The 17113-nt window shown below is 43.4% G+C and overlaps 1 protein-coding gene across 1 annotated transcript in view; it reads right to left on the bottom strand.

The window, feature by feature from the left end:
• The window catches only part of AMER3 (APC membrane recruitment protein 3), a 38064-nt gene extending 22759 nt beyond the window's left edge, over nt 1–15305 (bottom strand). The window contains exons 1-2 of the mRNA XM_065675517.1: nt 15219–15305; nt 4916–7963 (exon numbers count right to left, since the gene is read on the bottom strand). Coding sequence (XP_065531589.1) covers nt 4934–7942 — 3009 coding nt within the window. The 5' untranslated portion in view covers nt 7943–7963; nt 15219–15305 and the 3' untranslated portion in view covers nt 4916–4933. The remainder of the gene's footprint in view (nt 1–4915; nt 7964–15218) is intronic.
• Nucleotides 15306–17113: the final 1808 nt, after the last annotated feature.

The following is a 17113-nucleotide window of genomic DNA, read 5'->3' as shown; positions in this document are numbered from 1 at the left end:
GAGCTTTAGGGACCCTTCCAACCCAAACCATTCTGTTGTTCTATGAGTCTAGAGCTGAGGTTCTGCTTTGCATTCAGTGTCTCTATGACTGTACTCCAGACCAGGCAAGATTGTCTCTTGTTTAAATGAAGAAGCCTGCTCTGTAACTGGATACTAGTCTGTCACTTTCCCCTTCTTCCCACTCTTATGCCTTCCTGCCCATCACAGTAAAACAGAAGTGAAGCAGGTTTTCTCCAGAGTGGTGTAACATCTGATCCATCCTTTAAACAAGTGGGGTGATATTTGGCCCAATCTCATGCAGCTAATTAAAAAGTTTTTATAGCCAAAACCTGACTTGTGATTTTGCAGTTCTCAGGCAAGACACTAAGCCTCTGAGTAATCAGTTCATTTCCATTTTTCCTTGACTTCTCCCCATTTCTCATACAGTGGCCCTGTGTTTGTTTCCTGTGTCCTCTCCCTTCGTACATGCTGCTGTCCACAGAAACGGTTTTCCCTTTTCTTCTTTCCTGCCGTTGCTTATCCCCCTGAAAATCTCAAACTCAAGCCTAAGGAGACTGGGAACCAGCTTCTACTTTCAGGGTTAAATCTGAGAATTGTTCCCCTGGCTTCACATTTATTCTGGTGCAATGAAGATGAGAATTTAGCTTTCTGTACTGTTATCAACAGGGGAAAACTAGAGTCCCGCTAAGACTGTTTCCATGGAAACCATCTTACTGCAATCGATGGTAAAGCAGCAAATCAATCTCTCCAGTTTTAAAATTAAACACATTTAACAACATTATAGTGCATCTGCCATTTAAGAGATCATCTGTGCTGATAGCTGTGTTGAAAAACACTTCTCTAGCAACTAAGCTGGCAAGAACGTTTCTTACTCCTGACAGCATTCTGATTTTGGGGAGTAAGCATTGATGACAAAGTCCTATGAAGGTGAAACAGAGCCAAGTCCAGAAGCAACAGTGTTTAATGAAGGAGAAAATAGTTTAATCTAGCATTTACCCCACATATCTGGGCACATGGTGGCTAGCACTCAAATATATTAGCAGAGGCAGTGGCCTGTCTCTCTGCTTTTTGCCTCTCTTGCACCATATATGACAAACAGGACATTTTTACTCTGTGATGCATTTGTGTGAACAGGAGCCACATGTGTACGTGCATGTGTGTGGCTGGTGGGCTGTCAGATGAGATTTCAATAGCTGGTTCAGTGCAGGATGGATCTAGGCAACTCACATTATAAAGGTGTATGTTTCAGAGCCAGAGGCATTTCCAGTGTAGAAAATGTGCTGGCTGTCTCTGCAATTCATTGGGTTTACGTTTCATCATCTGAGACTTAGAGATGACCTCTTTGCTACACTGTGGAAGGAGCATGGAAATGGATAGATTTCTTACCCCAGGCTTTGAATGTATTACTGTACTCTTTCCCTGCTGTGTGCAGAGGGATTCTGCCTTTATTTTTTTACCTATTAAGGCATCTCTCTGTCCATTTCCAGAAATAATGCCATAGTTTATCAGACAATTGCCCATAAGCAGATGAGGCTCCATTTTGCTTTTCCTTTTTAGCAAATCCTGATATTGCAGCCTGCTTCTCTATACCTGGCAGATGGAGAAATATCTTTCTGGGAGAAATCCAACCTTATCTAAGACAAAAGGAATGAAGCTGAACCAGGAGGAAATAAAAAGCATTACAGGAATTGCCTAGGCTGCAAGTAGCCTTTCATTTGGTGAGGATCAGATACGCATTCCTCTGTCACTTTGCAGTATCTAGGCTGTATTTTCATAGAATCATAGAATAGTTAGGGTTGAAAGGACCTTAAGATTATCTAGTTCCAACCTGCCTGCCATGCTTTTGCTTCTGAATCTCAGTTCCTTAATAACAGCAATCACATATGCCATACTGTCTTCTTTTATCTACAGCTGCCCTAGCCGTTATGGCAATCCCTCTTTGACTGACAGTTATCTGTTTTTTTCTGACCTGAGGGCAAGCTTATTGCAATTCATTCCTTTTAGTGCTATCGCTGAAATACATCCAGATGCTTCAATTGGTACATCATCTGGCCGTTCTGCATTTGAATGAAGTGAGCACATATTGTTGGGGGCACACGTGGTTTCTATTGCTCTGCCACATCTACCAGTTACTGGAAGATGCACTTCAAACCCCTTTAAGTGGTAGAAATGGCTCAATGGTCTGAAATGCTGTTGTTTGCACAGAGTGCTTTGTTTTCCTGTGTCCAGTTGCTATGATATGCTGTGTTGTGCGTGTGTTTGGTCAGTTCCAGAGATTTTAGCAGTCAGGAAAAGACATCCCATTGCACTGCTCTAGGACAGTGTTCCCTTGTTGAGAATAATGTTTCCTACTAGAAAACATCCAGTTGAAAAGCACAGTTTTCTGCAGCTTGGTTTCTGCTGGTCCACAAATATATAAATCTAGGAGTCCTCCCCATATTCGGGGGATGGACTGCATTTGCTTCCTAAGTCCCAGCCTTTTGATACTGTAGCATGAAAATTATGCCTTCCATTGCACTTCCTACTTGTATTTTCCATGTTCTACATAACCCTTCTGTATCCTCATGTAAAGATGCTATTTGCCAGTGGGGTCCCTTTACTGTCAGGGTTCAAATTCCTGGTAAGCTCAGATATGAGGCCTTTGCAAATTTCTCTCTAACATGCCAGGGAAGGGAGAAATGGAAAAGGAGCTGGGTGGTTGTGTGTCTGTATTCAGGAGGGTAGAGAAGCCCTGGAGACCAGACATAGCTCAGGGAAGCCCTGTGAACTGGTTGGAGCAGAGAGGATCAGTTCATTTGTTACTGTGGTTACTGGGACATGCAGGGATGGGGTGACAAAACCTGGAGATTTTAATGGGGTTTGATATCAGTTTTTCCTCTGCCTTGGAATGAATGGCAAGAAAATTGACCTTCTTCCCAGCCCCTCCAGGTCAGGCCTGGGAGTCCATGGCAGGAGCAGGGGCTGCATTGGAGCTGCTTATGCAGCATTTGCTCTGAGAAACAATGGAGAAGCCACCTCTGGATCTGCCATTTTTCTCACAGCCCCTGATTTTTTCCACAGTGAATCTGGGAGCATTCTTCATGTATAAGCTCTTGGGTTTGCACAGTCATGTCCAGCGTAGGAGTGTTTCTCAGTGCTGTCTGTCTCCATGGATTCGGAGGTACCACCATGTTTATCTATTGACTCTCTTACAGTACCACCCCCGTGATTAAGGAAAAGATCCTGAGTCACCTTCCAAAAGATGTAGATTTCCAGCAAACCTGTAGGCCATCTGTCACTGTGGGCAGGCAAGAAGAAACTGGGTAGGGAAACTCAGTCACATGGCAGTGTTTGTATCTGTCACCACAGCCATTTCGTTTAACCAGTTTAAATGCATTTTAATTATTTTCTAGGGAATTGTGAAAAGCAGCAAGCCCGTAGTGAACTGATTCCTGGAAAGGAGACCATTCCTCAGAGTCATTTTATGAGTATGCATGTTCCATCTGTATTATAAAATAGAGAAACCTCTATAGAATATCAGCAGATCCCTTTTGAAAAAACTTGAATTATCTTCTCTCTGGGACTCAGGTGACAGCATGTGAACTGCTATTATACTATAATACAATATCAACTATAATACTGATATCACAGGTGATATCAGTGCTGACACATGGTGGCATACAGCAGCTGCCGTATCATACTCTGCACTGTAAAGTGCCCCAAGTCCAGGAATGTCTACTTGCGATCTGTCTTCTACAGTATCAAGATACAGTACGCTACCACTTCTGACAGCCATGCAGCTATGGCTCTCTTCTCTGTTTCTACCAGAAAACAGCTCCTCAGAATTAAAATCCCTTTGTGTTCCTACCCTGTGAAGGCAGGGATATTCTTAACAGTACCCTGTAGATTAATATTCACAACAAATTACAAATATCAGTGCAATGCATACATTGATCTGCTGTTCTAACCCTAAAAAGCTGTGCCTGGCACTGGTTTCTTACACACACTTGCTGTGAACACAAACCTTTCCTTGCCCGTACTGAGTTTCTGGTTTCAGAAATAATTATCAGGATGCTCAGGGGGCTGGAGCTTCTCCGAAATTCAAGCTGAGAAAGTTGTGGTTGTTCAACCTGCAGAAGAGAAGGCTGCGTGGAGACCTCATAGCACCCTTCCAGTATCTGAAGGGGGCCTACAAGGATGCTAGAGAGGGTCTCTTCATCAGGGACTGGGGTAATGGGTTTAAACTTCAACAGGGGAAGTTCAGATTAGATATAATCTGAATAAATTACAGATATAAGAAATATATCTACATATTTTCTGTATATAAGATATATAGAAGTTTAGATACAAGGAAGAAGTTCTTTACTGTGAGGGTGGTGAGGCACTGGAACAAGTTGCTCAAAGAAGTGGGAAATGCTCCATCTCCGGGAATGTAAAGGCAAGGTTGGACAGAGCCTTGGGTGACATGGTCTAGAGGACGGGGTCCCTGCCCTTGGCAGGGGGTTGGAACTGGATGATCTTAAGGTCCTTTCCAACCCAAACCGTCCTATGATTCTAGGGTTTCATGACCTGGTAGTGAGAAATCTGAGCTGAAAGCTGGCAGCAGTCTGTGGCCAGCAGCCCATATCCACCAATGTTGTTCCAAACTGGAGTGAGAAAGAAAAACTTTTGCCTCCTTCAGCTGGTACAAAAACTGCTGCACCTCAATGGAAGATGTGGCTTCAACCTTTGTACGGGACTTGTAGACTCATTCAGTGTGATACCTGCTATGTGAGGCTCCTGGTTTGTGCAATTTAAATTCCAGTTACTCTTAACTACCGTGCTGGAGTGAAGGTTTGAAACAATGAAACTAAGAAACTGAGAAACCCTGAGCAGTTACCAGCCTCCAACTGTTACTTGTTTCACCTTTGATTTCACACTTCCCCTAAGCACTCACCTTCTCAATACGGATGCGTTACTGGTGGTTGCTCCCTGTCACTGCTGTGTCTGGGGTTGCTGCCTCTAGGTGAGGGGACAGAGCACTCAACTGAGCCATGCCCCTGCAGGGAGTCTCTGCATAACTCCACAGCCCTGGGCTGCAGTGCTTGGGCTCCTTGGACTGCACCAGGTCAGCACAAGGGATGGTGGAGCTGCATGAAGCTTGCGAGAAAGTAGCAGGTATGTCTGAGCAGACAGACTTAAAGAGAGGTAAAAATGTTGGTCTACTAAGAGTTGTAGCAGGGGCACAGTCACTTGGACTGAGGTCAAATGTAAAGTCTTTTAAACAGCAGAGTGCTTGATTATTTAGCTGGGCATATTCAAAGTTTATCTTGCTTCTAGTGACCTCGTCTAGGATTTTTGCTCTACTTTTCTGATCTCCAGTTTGCTCCCCATTTTGCTTCAAATGATGCAGACTGCCAGACTGGGAACTTGTCCTGTAGTTGTATTGGTTTGTGCTAGGAATAGTGGAGTATTCTGGATTTGGGGCAATGCAGTTGCATTCATTTTGCAGCAGTAACTTGTTTTTGTACTGAGATATCTTACGAATGATATTGTTCATTTCATTCCCAATGCATTTGTCTTCCAGGTGCTTGTTTTCATAGCTGATTTTAAATGATGCCACTTGTGTTACACAGCGCTCTAAGAGCTGCACTATGTTAGGGCTGCTCTCTGTTGGTGTAGGGCTAATGTAACTCTGAAAGTGTCTGAGAGTCAGAGGCTGCAGTGTTTTGTCACAGGAAATAGAGTGATATGTTGGTTTATTTCTGTCCTCCCTCTCGAGGGGTTCCAAGAGTGAGGTCTCAGCAGTCTTGTAGGAGTAACACGATTCTACTTCATTACTATCATCTAACAGAGGATTTTCAGAGCTCTGAGAGCCACTCTCTCTGCTCAGCTTTTCGGGCAGTGGGGTTTTATCTCTGGATGTCTCGCATCCGTCTGCAATTTTCATCTTCTCATTCTCAGTTGAAGATGTCTGCAGGTTGTCTCTGTTATCCAGTGAGTGTGGTGCATAGTTTGGTGCTCTGGTAATTTCCACATTCCCAGGCGCTGTAGGTGAATCCTTGTGGTTATTCCCTTCCCTTCCTTGGAAATCCAGATTAGATGTGTTTGGGCAGGAGTCTAGGCTGTGGTCTCTTTCAGCAATGTTTTCTGAGGAAGCCTGGGTTGCATGCTTGCTTTCATCCAAGGACACACATAGGTTAAATGCATTCGATTCTTGTTTGCTTGATTTCTCCTGCTGAGCTTCTGTGCTCACTTTCTGCTCTGGACTCAGGCTGGTTGGGTTTGGTGATTCATCAGACTTTTCTGGCTGTGACTGAGCACTCGGAGGAGAGTCATGGGAGGAAACAAGTCCTGCATGTTTACGCAGCCAGTTTATTATGCCCATGGTCAGGGAAAGTTCAGTATCACAGAGCTTTAGCAAACACTCTTTGCCTTTCCATGTGCTGTGGAAAAAACCCTGGCTGATAATGTCTAGAGCCGGTTGTGAAGCCATGTTCTCCTCAGCTCCAACATGAAAGCTGTAAATGGACAAAGGGATTTCAATGGCTTGTTCTGAAAAGCTTTCAGATGCACACAGGTCATCGTCTAAGACTGAGTTTATTTTTACTTCATTTGGGTCATAGAAGAGCTCATAAAGGGCATCTCCACTGTAGCTGTCTCTTGGAAATCTACTTGGGACCCCAGGGGTCTGAGCTTCCTTCATTTCATCATCTTGTCCAGGAGAGAATGAATCATAGTAGCCCTCATCACTTGTGGATATGGATTCCTGGTTGTCACTTTTTGGTGTTCCTGTTTCTGTGGAGCTCTCTTTGGAATTGTCACCATCTTCATCAGGCAACACTTGGGGGACTGTCAGAGATGAAGCAGCGTGGCTTCTAGCCGTTTCCACATCAGGACCAGGTACCTTCTGTACCTTCTTATCAAACAGAGCACTCTGATGTAGCCTCACTGATTTGTTGATGTTATCCCAGAATTTTGCAAATTCAATCGTCTCGCTCTGGCCGGGAGAGGCCAGCTGCTCCACCCCCCCTTGGAAAGAGCCCATCACAGGGGTATCTTTGTGCTTGCTTCGCCTCAGCAGAACTTCCTTGGTGTTCTCCAGCTCCAGGTGAGCAGAGCTCTCATCAGCAAAGATTTCCCCACAGCCCGTGAGGGAGTCAAAGCTCTTCAGAGAGGCAACGTCTTCACACAGGGTGTTGCAGCAGTCATAGGAAGAGTCAGACTGCAGTTCACTGTCTGAGCAGTCCTGGGACAAGCAGTCAGCTGCAAAGCTTTCTCCAGACTTGAAAAGGTAATTTGCAAGGCTCCCGGACAACTCGCTCTTGCAGGCTGGAGAAGACAGATTCTTGTCCTTCTCCACCAGGAACGTGAGGCTGTCTGGTTTGTTTTTTCTTATATGGAATATATCTCTGAGCCCTTTCTTAGATCTTTTGAGGGAAATCCTCTTTCTGGGAATGGTTTTTGCGACAGCTGGTACAAAAGGCATCTGTGGCACAAAGTTCCTGTAATCGATCATCTGGCTGCTGCATGCAGACTGGCTGGGGCTGACCACACACTCTTTCTTACTGCCGGAGGAGCTGGACATCCCTGAAAAGCTGATGCTGTTCACAAGTCGGCCCTTACCCTTTCCAGAAAACCCTTCCTCACAAGCCCTACTGCTGGAGCTGCAGTGCTCTGTTTTGTCTGCCTCAGCAACGCAGTCATGGGTTTTACTCTTCCTTACAAGTTTGTAGGAGGACCCAGATGATTTTTCCAGGCTGTGGTCACCAGCTCCATTCCTTGTTGCTCTGGTAGAAAATCTGTAGTTCTTGTGTGTGGCCAAACATGCCAGCTGGACTTCAGCTACACTTTGGTTTCCCTCCAGAGCTGCTGTTTTGTCTTTCCCTGTATTGTCTTTGCTTATAGGAACTGGGAGCACTGGTGGCCCTTTCTCATGTTGCACACTGGATTTTATGAAGGTCTTTCCCCTCTTGAGCTCCATCCTGCTTCTTCACATCTGTTTCTGTAACAAAAGCAGCAGCAGAAAAATATTGTGAGGTTGGTGACAAACAGTTGTAAACTTCAAAAAACAACTGGACAACAAAGGGATGGGTATTAAACATTAATAGAACGGGCTTGTCACCAGAAATTTCCATCACTGAGTCATGGCTTTGCATGAGAAACTGGGGGTACATTGGTAATGGTTGAAAGATCTTTTCCTGCCTTGTATCAACTGGAATATTGAGTAAGTCAATGATGTTACATAAAGAAGATGGTATGCATTATGGGTTGGTCCTGAGGCTCAGAGAACACTTTGTCTGTTAGAAATGAGGGGGTTTGGGGCTTAGGGTTATAATTTCAAGGGGGCTTTTAACCAGATAGATGTCCTATTCCAAAAGTAGAAGAGACATCAATAAAAAGCAATGCCTGAGGAACTCAAACGTGCAAGTGTGTGTGCATTAGGGAGGCAGCAGTTCATAAATCACAGATTCATAGAATAGTTAGGGTAGGAAGGGACCTTAAGATCATCCAGTTCCAACACCCCTGCCATGGGCAGGGACACCTCACAATAAACCATCTCACCCAAGGCTCTGTCCAGCCTGGCCTTGAACACCGCCAGGGATGGAGTACTCACAGTCTCCCTGGGCAACCCATTCCAGTGCCTCCCCTAACAGGAAAGAATTTCTTCCTTATATCCAACCTAAACTTCCCCTGTTTAAGTTTTAACCCATAACCCCTTGTCCTATCACTACAGTCCCTAATAAAGAGTCCTTCCCCAGCATCCCTATAGCCCCCCTTCAGATACTGGAAGGCTGCTGTGAGGTCTCCACGCAGCCTTCTCTTCTCCAGGCTGAACAGCCCCAACTTCCTCAGCCTGTCTTCATATGGGAGGTGCTCCAGTCCCCTGATCATCCTCGTGGCCTCTTCTGGACTTGTTCCAACAGTTCCATGTCCTTCAGTCTGTGTCTTTGAGGAGGACAAAGAGCTCAAGGTGGATCAAACTGAGAAAATGGATCAAACACTTGACACATGGTGCTCACTTTATATTAAATCGATCCTTACCTATGAATAGAAAATCCATAAACTTTGGTACTACTGTGGAAAGCATGCTAAAACTGAATTACTGCATTTGCTTCCTCCTGAGCATAATGCATCCTTTTCTGCACTACTGCTTTTACTGTAAAACATCAAAAGTGCCATGCTGAAAATCAGTGTTAACTATGCCAGAAGTGTCATTTCTAGTTTAGAAAGGCCAGTGTAGCACACAAGGCATTTTCACATTGAATCTGCATTGTGCATTACTTAGCTGTTTCCAAAAGTACTCTATTACCTGTATCAATGCCAATTTTGGACTCTGCCTGTATGGTTTAGTACTGAATCTGGTTTACATTCTCAGAAATCTAATTAGTCATAAATTATTTTAGCCATGGCACTTTCAGTTTTCCAGCAGTTATTCCATTGACAGATCTTATCCTTTTCTGGCTTGATCCCATGGAGTTACATAAAGGTAGGTCAAGGAAGAAGCAAGCACTTCCTAAAAGCTGGTAGAGAAACCAGATTTTTACTGGATAGGGAGCAGGACAAAGCCTCCAAGTTCTGTTCACGAAAGAATGTGCTTGGATCTTTTCTTAATGAAATCTCAGTTAATGATTTATCTTGTTTTGAATTGTTTAGATGTAACAACAAAAATCACTTAGAGCCACTGAGCTCTGCACCGCACACACACAAACACCACAATGCTATCTCTAGCACTCCTTGACAAAGCATATGTAACTGCTCTGATGAAATGAAAAATTACCACTACTCCCTTGAGGACAATCTCTGTGCATCCAGACCTACACACAGTACAAAGACAGCCAGGGAGATTTTAAATTCAGCACCAAGCCTAGCCTTCATACACTCTAAGTACAGCTTAGAGCAGTCTTTAGTGTGCCTTGGACTGTAACAGCTGTCTGCAGCCTCCAGAGGCTTTCCAGTTGCCAGGAACTGCTGTGAACAGCAACACCGAGCAACAAACACCTTGCAGGCTATGGGGAGTTGTGTCACCTGCAGCAGGTCCCCAGCAGGCAGATGATAGAATCAGCCAGGTTGGAAAAGACCTTTAAGATCATCAAATCCAACCATTACCCCAGATCAGTGACAGCCTGTTTCTCAGAGAAACTGCAGTCTAGCAGGTGATTAACAATATTGGCAAACATATGTAAGTCAGTGACAAAAGGTGGAAAAGGTAAGGGTAAGGCGTGAATATTTAACATCAGGAGTAAGGATGCTATGGAAAACATGGGGGGGGGGGTGGTTATAGGTAGACATCTATCAGTATGACTGAGATGTTGGCACATTTATTTGCATTAGGGGCTGCATGCGAGTATTGCAGTGCATTCTTAATGAAAGCCAGTAAACATTTTACTACGCTGTCAGGTATCTAGAGTTCACTGATGCTGCAGGAAACTTGTTTTGCATATATAGAAATAGGTCACTGGGACATTATTATAGTCCTCTTCTGAAAAGCAAGGTGTGATTGAGAAGAAATTCAGTGTGCAGAACTTCATCAAAGCTGTGAAAACAATCAGAAATAGCTGCTGCAAGACCAGGTATTAATATCCCCAAAATAAAGTGTCTTGACATCTCAGTCCTTTGCAATTATTGATGTAGGTACTGTGTCCCTGTGGGAAGTACTGCTGCCAAGAAACTTCTTAGAGATCTGTGACATGGCAAATGCTAGTGTTACAACAATGTTATGTAGGGCTCTTTGAAACCCTACAGCTATTTCTGCCCATTCTGAGTATTAATCAAGGGTCATTTTTGTAGGAAATTGCATACTTGGGAAGTTTTTCTGTAGGAACATTCAAAAGGCTTTAAAGGTGGATTTGTTTTATTGTCAACTATGAAACTTGTTAAAACTAAGAATTCTGGGTGCCATTAGATAATATTTTGAATAAAGAAATCTTTGGTATTAATTCTGTCTCCTCAATATGAAACACAATGAACTACCAGTTTGATAAATGGTTTAGAGCTAGTTTGGTAACTGGGTCTAGAAACTTCAAGGTTTGTTCTTCTGTCTGCTTTTTATAGATTAGGGGAACGGTTTCATCATGAAAGCCTAAATGGCCTGAATAACATCTGTACTGAAAATATATGTAGTATAATAATGTTAGCTACACTGATAGTAGCCTATGGTACTTTTTGAGTTTCCCTGATAAGGAAGAAATGGTCCTGGGTTTTTGTTTGTTGGGTTTTAAAATCTAATTTACATGCAGTCACCAACTTGGTACTCTTAACTGTTTAATGTCTCTAATCCCATATATTCTTTTTCCCATTTCCCCCAGGATTCATGCCAGTCTAATTAGTATCTATTTCATCGCGTCATCCTGCTTATTCTGTTTTAACACTGGCACAGCTTCAGGAATCTTCCCCATTAAAAATGTTATTAAATAAATGAACACCAAGAAGGAGAAGATCTCCTCAATCAGCTCTGACTGCAGAGCCTGCAGGGTTTTAACAAAGTCATCTCAGATGCTGTTTTGTAACTTCCCATCCTATGAGTTCCTTTTCATCCTCATGTGCTATCCATTATCACTAAGCTTCTTTCCAGATATAGAACAGAAATATTTATGCAATGCCACTCTCTGTATCTATTAGTACTTTTAGCACTTTCGGTTGTAATGGACTATGCCATACATGATACCTTTTTTTTTCTCTCTCCCCAGTGACGCAAGTTTTATCTCTGACCCCACAAGAGGTACCAGTGAAGTTAGAAACATACCGAAGTGCTGTAAGGGGAAGTTATCCTCCAGTGCTTATGTGAACTCCCATGAAAAATGATTCTAGGCGTTTAACAAATGGTCCATCTTCTCTGGGATTTCTTGAGCCATGCACTTGGCTACACTACTACCTGTCTCTGGTCTCCTCTTAGACTTAACTTGTGGTATATCCCTTCTTCCACAAGGATAAAGGGTATATGAGGGACTGATTTCCACCTTTGCAAAGGAAATACATTTTGTAATCACTGTAAACTAAAAATCACTGTAAAGAACAGAAACCTGTGGAAACTACCAGGCAGTCTACTAAGGCTAGGTTGTTCTGTTTTCAATAGGCTCTGGGTGTTTTCTTTGTTAATATTACTTATGGAGCACATGTTTAAATAGAGGACATCCTTGAATCTTACATGGGCTACAGTTTAATTGTCATTTACAATGATCTTAAGTGCAGCAGCATTGAGACTTCCCATCTACAGTAAACACTACAATTATCTGCTTTGGTCATACCAGCCGCTCACTTTTAGGATTTCACAAGTACCTAAGCAGGCAGTTTCTCTCTGAGGAGACTTGGTTTTAGGGCAGTCAGAGCAATTGCTTATAGTTCTGGGTTATGAGGACCTGAACAAGACTGAGTTAGGTAACTGTTCTGGTTAGTAAGTGCCATATTCAGATGGCCTAAATTGTACCTAAGTCCAGGACAACAGACAAGGACCAAAGAGGGATGCAGCCGAGCTGGAAGCAGGAGGAAGGTGGGTGGAGGCAGGATTCAGACTGACCAAATATTGCCTCTGTCATACGGGTCAGAGAAGAGAGGAGTCACATGTGCCAATACCCATGGCTCACAAAGCTTTCTGCCAAGCTGAGCTGTCTACAGTTCTCCCTCTCTGGAGGAATGGGGAGCAACTTTCTTTGTATTTTGGGCTTATCTCACGGTAGAAGGGTTTGCTTGGGTTATCTTCAAAGGAAAGGTAAAATAAATTGTACCTTTATGTGTCGATGGATAAAATAGTGGTCCTTTTGGGTGTAACTCTAAGGAAGATCATCTTATTGGGAAAATAGAAGTACCTGCTTCAGTGGGGTTGCATACGTGGAAATAATAGTGTTACAAAGAGGAAATTCAGATTAACACTCCGGCTTCAGCAAGTTTGGCTCAAAATTACTTTTGCTTAAGTAGAAAGAATACGATTAAGGCTCATTTATTCCCAAATCTTATCAGCTCTCTGACTTGGACACTCCTACTTGTTTGTTTGATGCATAATTTATATATAATTGTCTCTCTTGGAGATAGGAATAAGCAAAATTCAGAATTTAGTTATTATTTTGCAGGGGAGATAGGAGTGCTTTTTCTGCTTCTTTACATTTACATCATTCTTAAAATTGGCAGGTTGTGGAGATGGTACCTTGCTGTCTCTTGCTAAACAGAATTCTGCTTGGCACGTGAAGCTTTAATTTCACCTCTGTCCAACCGTTTTGCTTTTATTAAATGAGAGAGTTGATAAACCTTGCATCCTCTTTTAGGTTTTTTAATTTAAAAAGAAGGAAAAAAACTCCATGCGGATTGCTTTTATGTTTTAGGATACAAGTTTGGAGAAAGCCCAAAATCCTTTTCCCACAAGTGGCTTTGTATCAATCAAACTTAAGATCCTGAGTATCAGTGTTGCCTTTGAAAATGTTACCCCTGCTTTCCAAATAAAAATGGTAGCATAATTAAATTTCCTGAAAACGTATCTCTGCTTTGGGCACTGGGGCATGTGTTCTGCTTAAAATGGATGCACTTTAAGACAAAATGTTGAGGTTTTTTCATAGTTCTTAAGAAATTCTATAATAGGAAATGGAAAGAAGAATGGAGCACTCTAAGAGGCTCTCCCTTCTTATGCCTTCTATACCTTGGGATGATTTCTGCTGAGCACCAGTTGGAAGTCTTATAATGCAAAACCAAGCAAGCATGAGGTGGTGAGAGCCACAGCTACTTTTAAACTCAGTGGACAATGCTAATTTTTAATGCTTAGGTTCTAATCAATCAGCAATGCCTAAAGACCAGCTGGTGCTCCCAGTGAAGGGAGGGGGGATTTGTTTGGAATAGGACTGCTTATTTACAGTCAAAAACCTTAATTCTCTATTTCAGGAAAGTTAATAACGGAAATACTAATAATCGTGAGCATGCATTCCATTCTGTTAATTTGATTTTTTAATTGGAAAGCTATAAAATCCATCCTTGCTAGAGCACAGTGATACCCTGTTTGCAGTTATTGTAACACTGCTTCTCATAAGCAAATAAACATAACAGTTCTTATGGTGAAAACCAAAGAGGATTTTAAAGCAAGGCTCATGTTCCCACTTAAACTGATTACCCTGCTAGTATCTCATCTCCATTAGAAAACAGAAGAGAACAGGGTGGAAAGGCTGGAGGATGTAATCATGGACGTCATGATTCAGGAAACAGGAGACTGTTTATTTTTAAAGATGCCTGTGTGACACACAAACCTGCATTGAGATCATGCCTCTTGTGAGGAGTATTCCTCTCAGCATCCTTAGTATCTTATCATTCCCTTTAATCATTTGTCTCTCTTGGGTAACCCAGGATGCCTAGTTATTTGCATATACATTTAGGTCAGGCAATGGTTTTCTCATGAAGAACTGGCAAAAAGTACATTGGTGTGATCTTCCCCAACCTTAATTCCCCTGAGCACACAAAGTAAAATCTTATACTCCCCAGCAGAATGCTAGGATATGTAGTTAAATGCTTAATCTTATTAGCAGTGTGCTGTAGGAAAGCCTGACCCTTCCTTTAAGCCCTGCCAAGTGTTCCGTGGAGCTCAGAATTTTCCATAGTAGAATTAACCACGTTTCTAGTCCCAGCATCCTGACCTGCTGTGTGCTGACAGGAGGAGTCCCTGGGGGACAGCAGCACCCACTGCTTCCCCCAGCCCATTGTGGGGCACCCAGAACTTCCCCTAGCCCTGTGGGGGTGTGTGGTAGGGTGGGGTGGAAAGAGGCTGATATCGTGACAAAAGGAGACTCCTTCTCTGCCACATCCCCTGCACCCATCACACAGTTTTCTTCTATACCTGAGGTTGAAAGAAATGAAACTGCTTGAAATGTTCCAATTACACCGTATAAAAGGGCAGCACGAACTCCTTCCTAGGGAGCTATCAAATCATCACTCTATTGCTAGGAGAAGGCAGCTGAGCAGAAATTTCCACTGTGTACCTGAGAAGGAAACAGCATTTTTCACTTGCTCTGACAAGAAGCCTGTTGGCACCAGACAGCTAAGTGTTAATGCTGTCAGCTTTGGGTGTTTTCAGTAATTTATGGCTTCAAAAGGAGATAGGATGTGCTTTTATATGGATACAGGCACACACTTGTCAGATGTATGGAAAAATAAGTAAAAAACAATGTTCCAGAAATGAGCAGTCATCCTGAAATAGCAGTGCCTTGGAGCCGCTGCGAGGGTCAGAGCAAAGGAAATGCCATTGCACCAGAGCAAACAATAAGGTAGATCACAAAAATCCTACTCACCATGCTTTATCACTGAGCTGAAATCCTCTGTCTCCAAGCCTTGCTACTAAGGCTGGTCTTTATCCAGAGGCTCCTGTGATGCTTTTCAGATTCTGAGGGGCTGGACCACTGCTGCTCTCCACTGTTACTCTCCACCCCCTGTCTTTTCCTCCTCCTTCTTCCTTCATCCCCACCCCCTCATTCCTCCTGCCTGTAGCTTTTTCATACCTTACATAGATTTTAGGCTTCCACATATAGCTTGATTTAGGAAAGATGCTTATTTTAGCTGTCTGCTTGATGTCATGGAAATGCCTCCATTGCTACGGAATAAAAGCCCGAAAGGTAAGTGCAGGAGTCCTGAGCCAGCATTTTGGTTCCTCTCCATATGACTGCTTATTTTACAGGGAGGAACACATCCAAATTAATTTAATTTCTCACTTTATTTTCTTTTTTGCTTCTGGCTAGGATTCTGGAAAAGCAGTCCTAACATGTTCTTAGGCTAGTGAGATGCTTCACTGTGCGTTGTATGCAGATTATTCGACTGTGTCACCCTGTGTAGGGCTTTTGTTAATGCCTAAGTTAGAGGGGATTTCATGTGAGAGCGAAGTGGGCTAAGGGGATAAGGGGAGAGAATGAATATTGCTGCTGCCCAAAGCTAGGGTGCCTGGTGTTAGCCTCATATTGCCTTCCACAAACATGATTTATTGAATTCTTATTACAGTCAGTCCAACTTCTACTGCCCTGTGCAGTGAAGCCAGTATCTGATGTTACTACATCATTCTTTGTTATATAGATGAGATTATTACCATCACAAACACCAGAGTTTTAATTTCACGGAAGCATAAAGGTGGCATACTTGCTCAAGCCCTCTCCCAGTGAAGGGCTTTATATCTTCTCTGTCCACCCCCATCAACTCTCCTCTGAGTCCTTCACATTAGTCTCTCAAAGCCCCAGCCTTCTCCTTTCTGGTTGTTGAAACACCTCTGCTGGGGGCATGATTAGAGGCCTTTTAAAAGCAAGAGTATGCCATAAAGCAGTGGCTTAGTCCGCTTCAGTAGCTCTCCTGGGAGCTGCAGTTCAGAGCTGTAGTCTAGGACAAGGCAGTAGTTTGTGTGCAGACTGGCATATCCACAGATAGTTTGCCCTTCCGATGTAGGGGCTAATATGACTGCTGCTCTGAGGTAGTGAATGGGCACCTCTAATAGAGTGAGCCAGAGCAAGTTCAGACAGGTCCAATCTGTGCAGGTGTTTAGAAAACAAAACAAAAGCCTTAACATGCTACGAGAGGCACTTTTTACAAGGGCATGCAGTCACAGGACAAGGGAGAATAGTTTTAAACTGGCAGAGGGGAGATTTAGATGAGCTCTTAGGCAGAAGTTCTTTCCTGTGAGGGTGCTGAGGCACTGGCGCAGGGTGCCCAGAGAAGCTGTGGCTGCCCCATCCCTGGCAGTGCTCAAGGCCAGGTTGGACACAGGGGCTTGGAGCAACCTGCTCTAGTGGAAGGTGTCCCTGCCTGTGGCAGGGGGTTGGAACTGGATGAGCTTTAAGGTCCCTTCCAACACAGTCCATGTGTTTCTATTATTCTGTTTGTTCTCATCTTCCTATTCATGGTGTGCTTTAGCTGAACCTTGGAATTGGAGGAGGGAAGGAGCTTAACCTTTTGTGCTGTCTAGGCTTCTAAAGCTGAAAAATCAGCCAGCTAACCTTAAAGGAGGAAGAACAGAGTGTTCCTGCTCTGAGTGCCAGCCAGTAAGCCACTCAGGTATCCCTGATGGTAGAGACTGGAAAGTTACATCTCAGAAAACACCCCAGGTTCAATCCAACCTGCAATAAGTATAAAACCTTTGTATGACTTCACTAAAAAACTGGTGGAAGGAAAGAAGCTGTGGATGGATCCTGCTAGCTCTGCCAAGTAG

The sequence above is a fragment of the Lathamus discolor genome, chromosome 3 (assembly GCF_037157495.1).
Source record: "Lathamus discolor isolate bLatDis1 chromosome 3, bLatDis1.hap1, whole genome shotgun sequence".
In the NCBI taxonomy this organism is placed as follows: Eukaryota; Metazoa; Chordata; class Aves; order Psittaciformes; family Psittacidae; genus Lathamus; species Lathamus discolor.
This window is presented reverse-complemented; position numbering and strand designations above follow the sequence as displayed.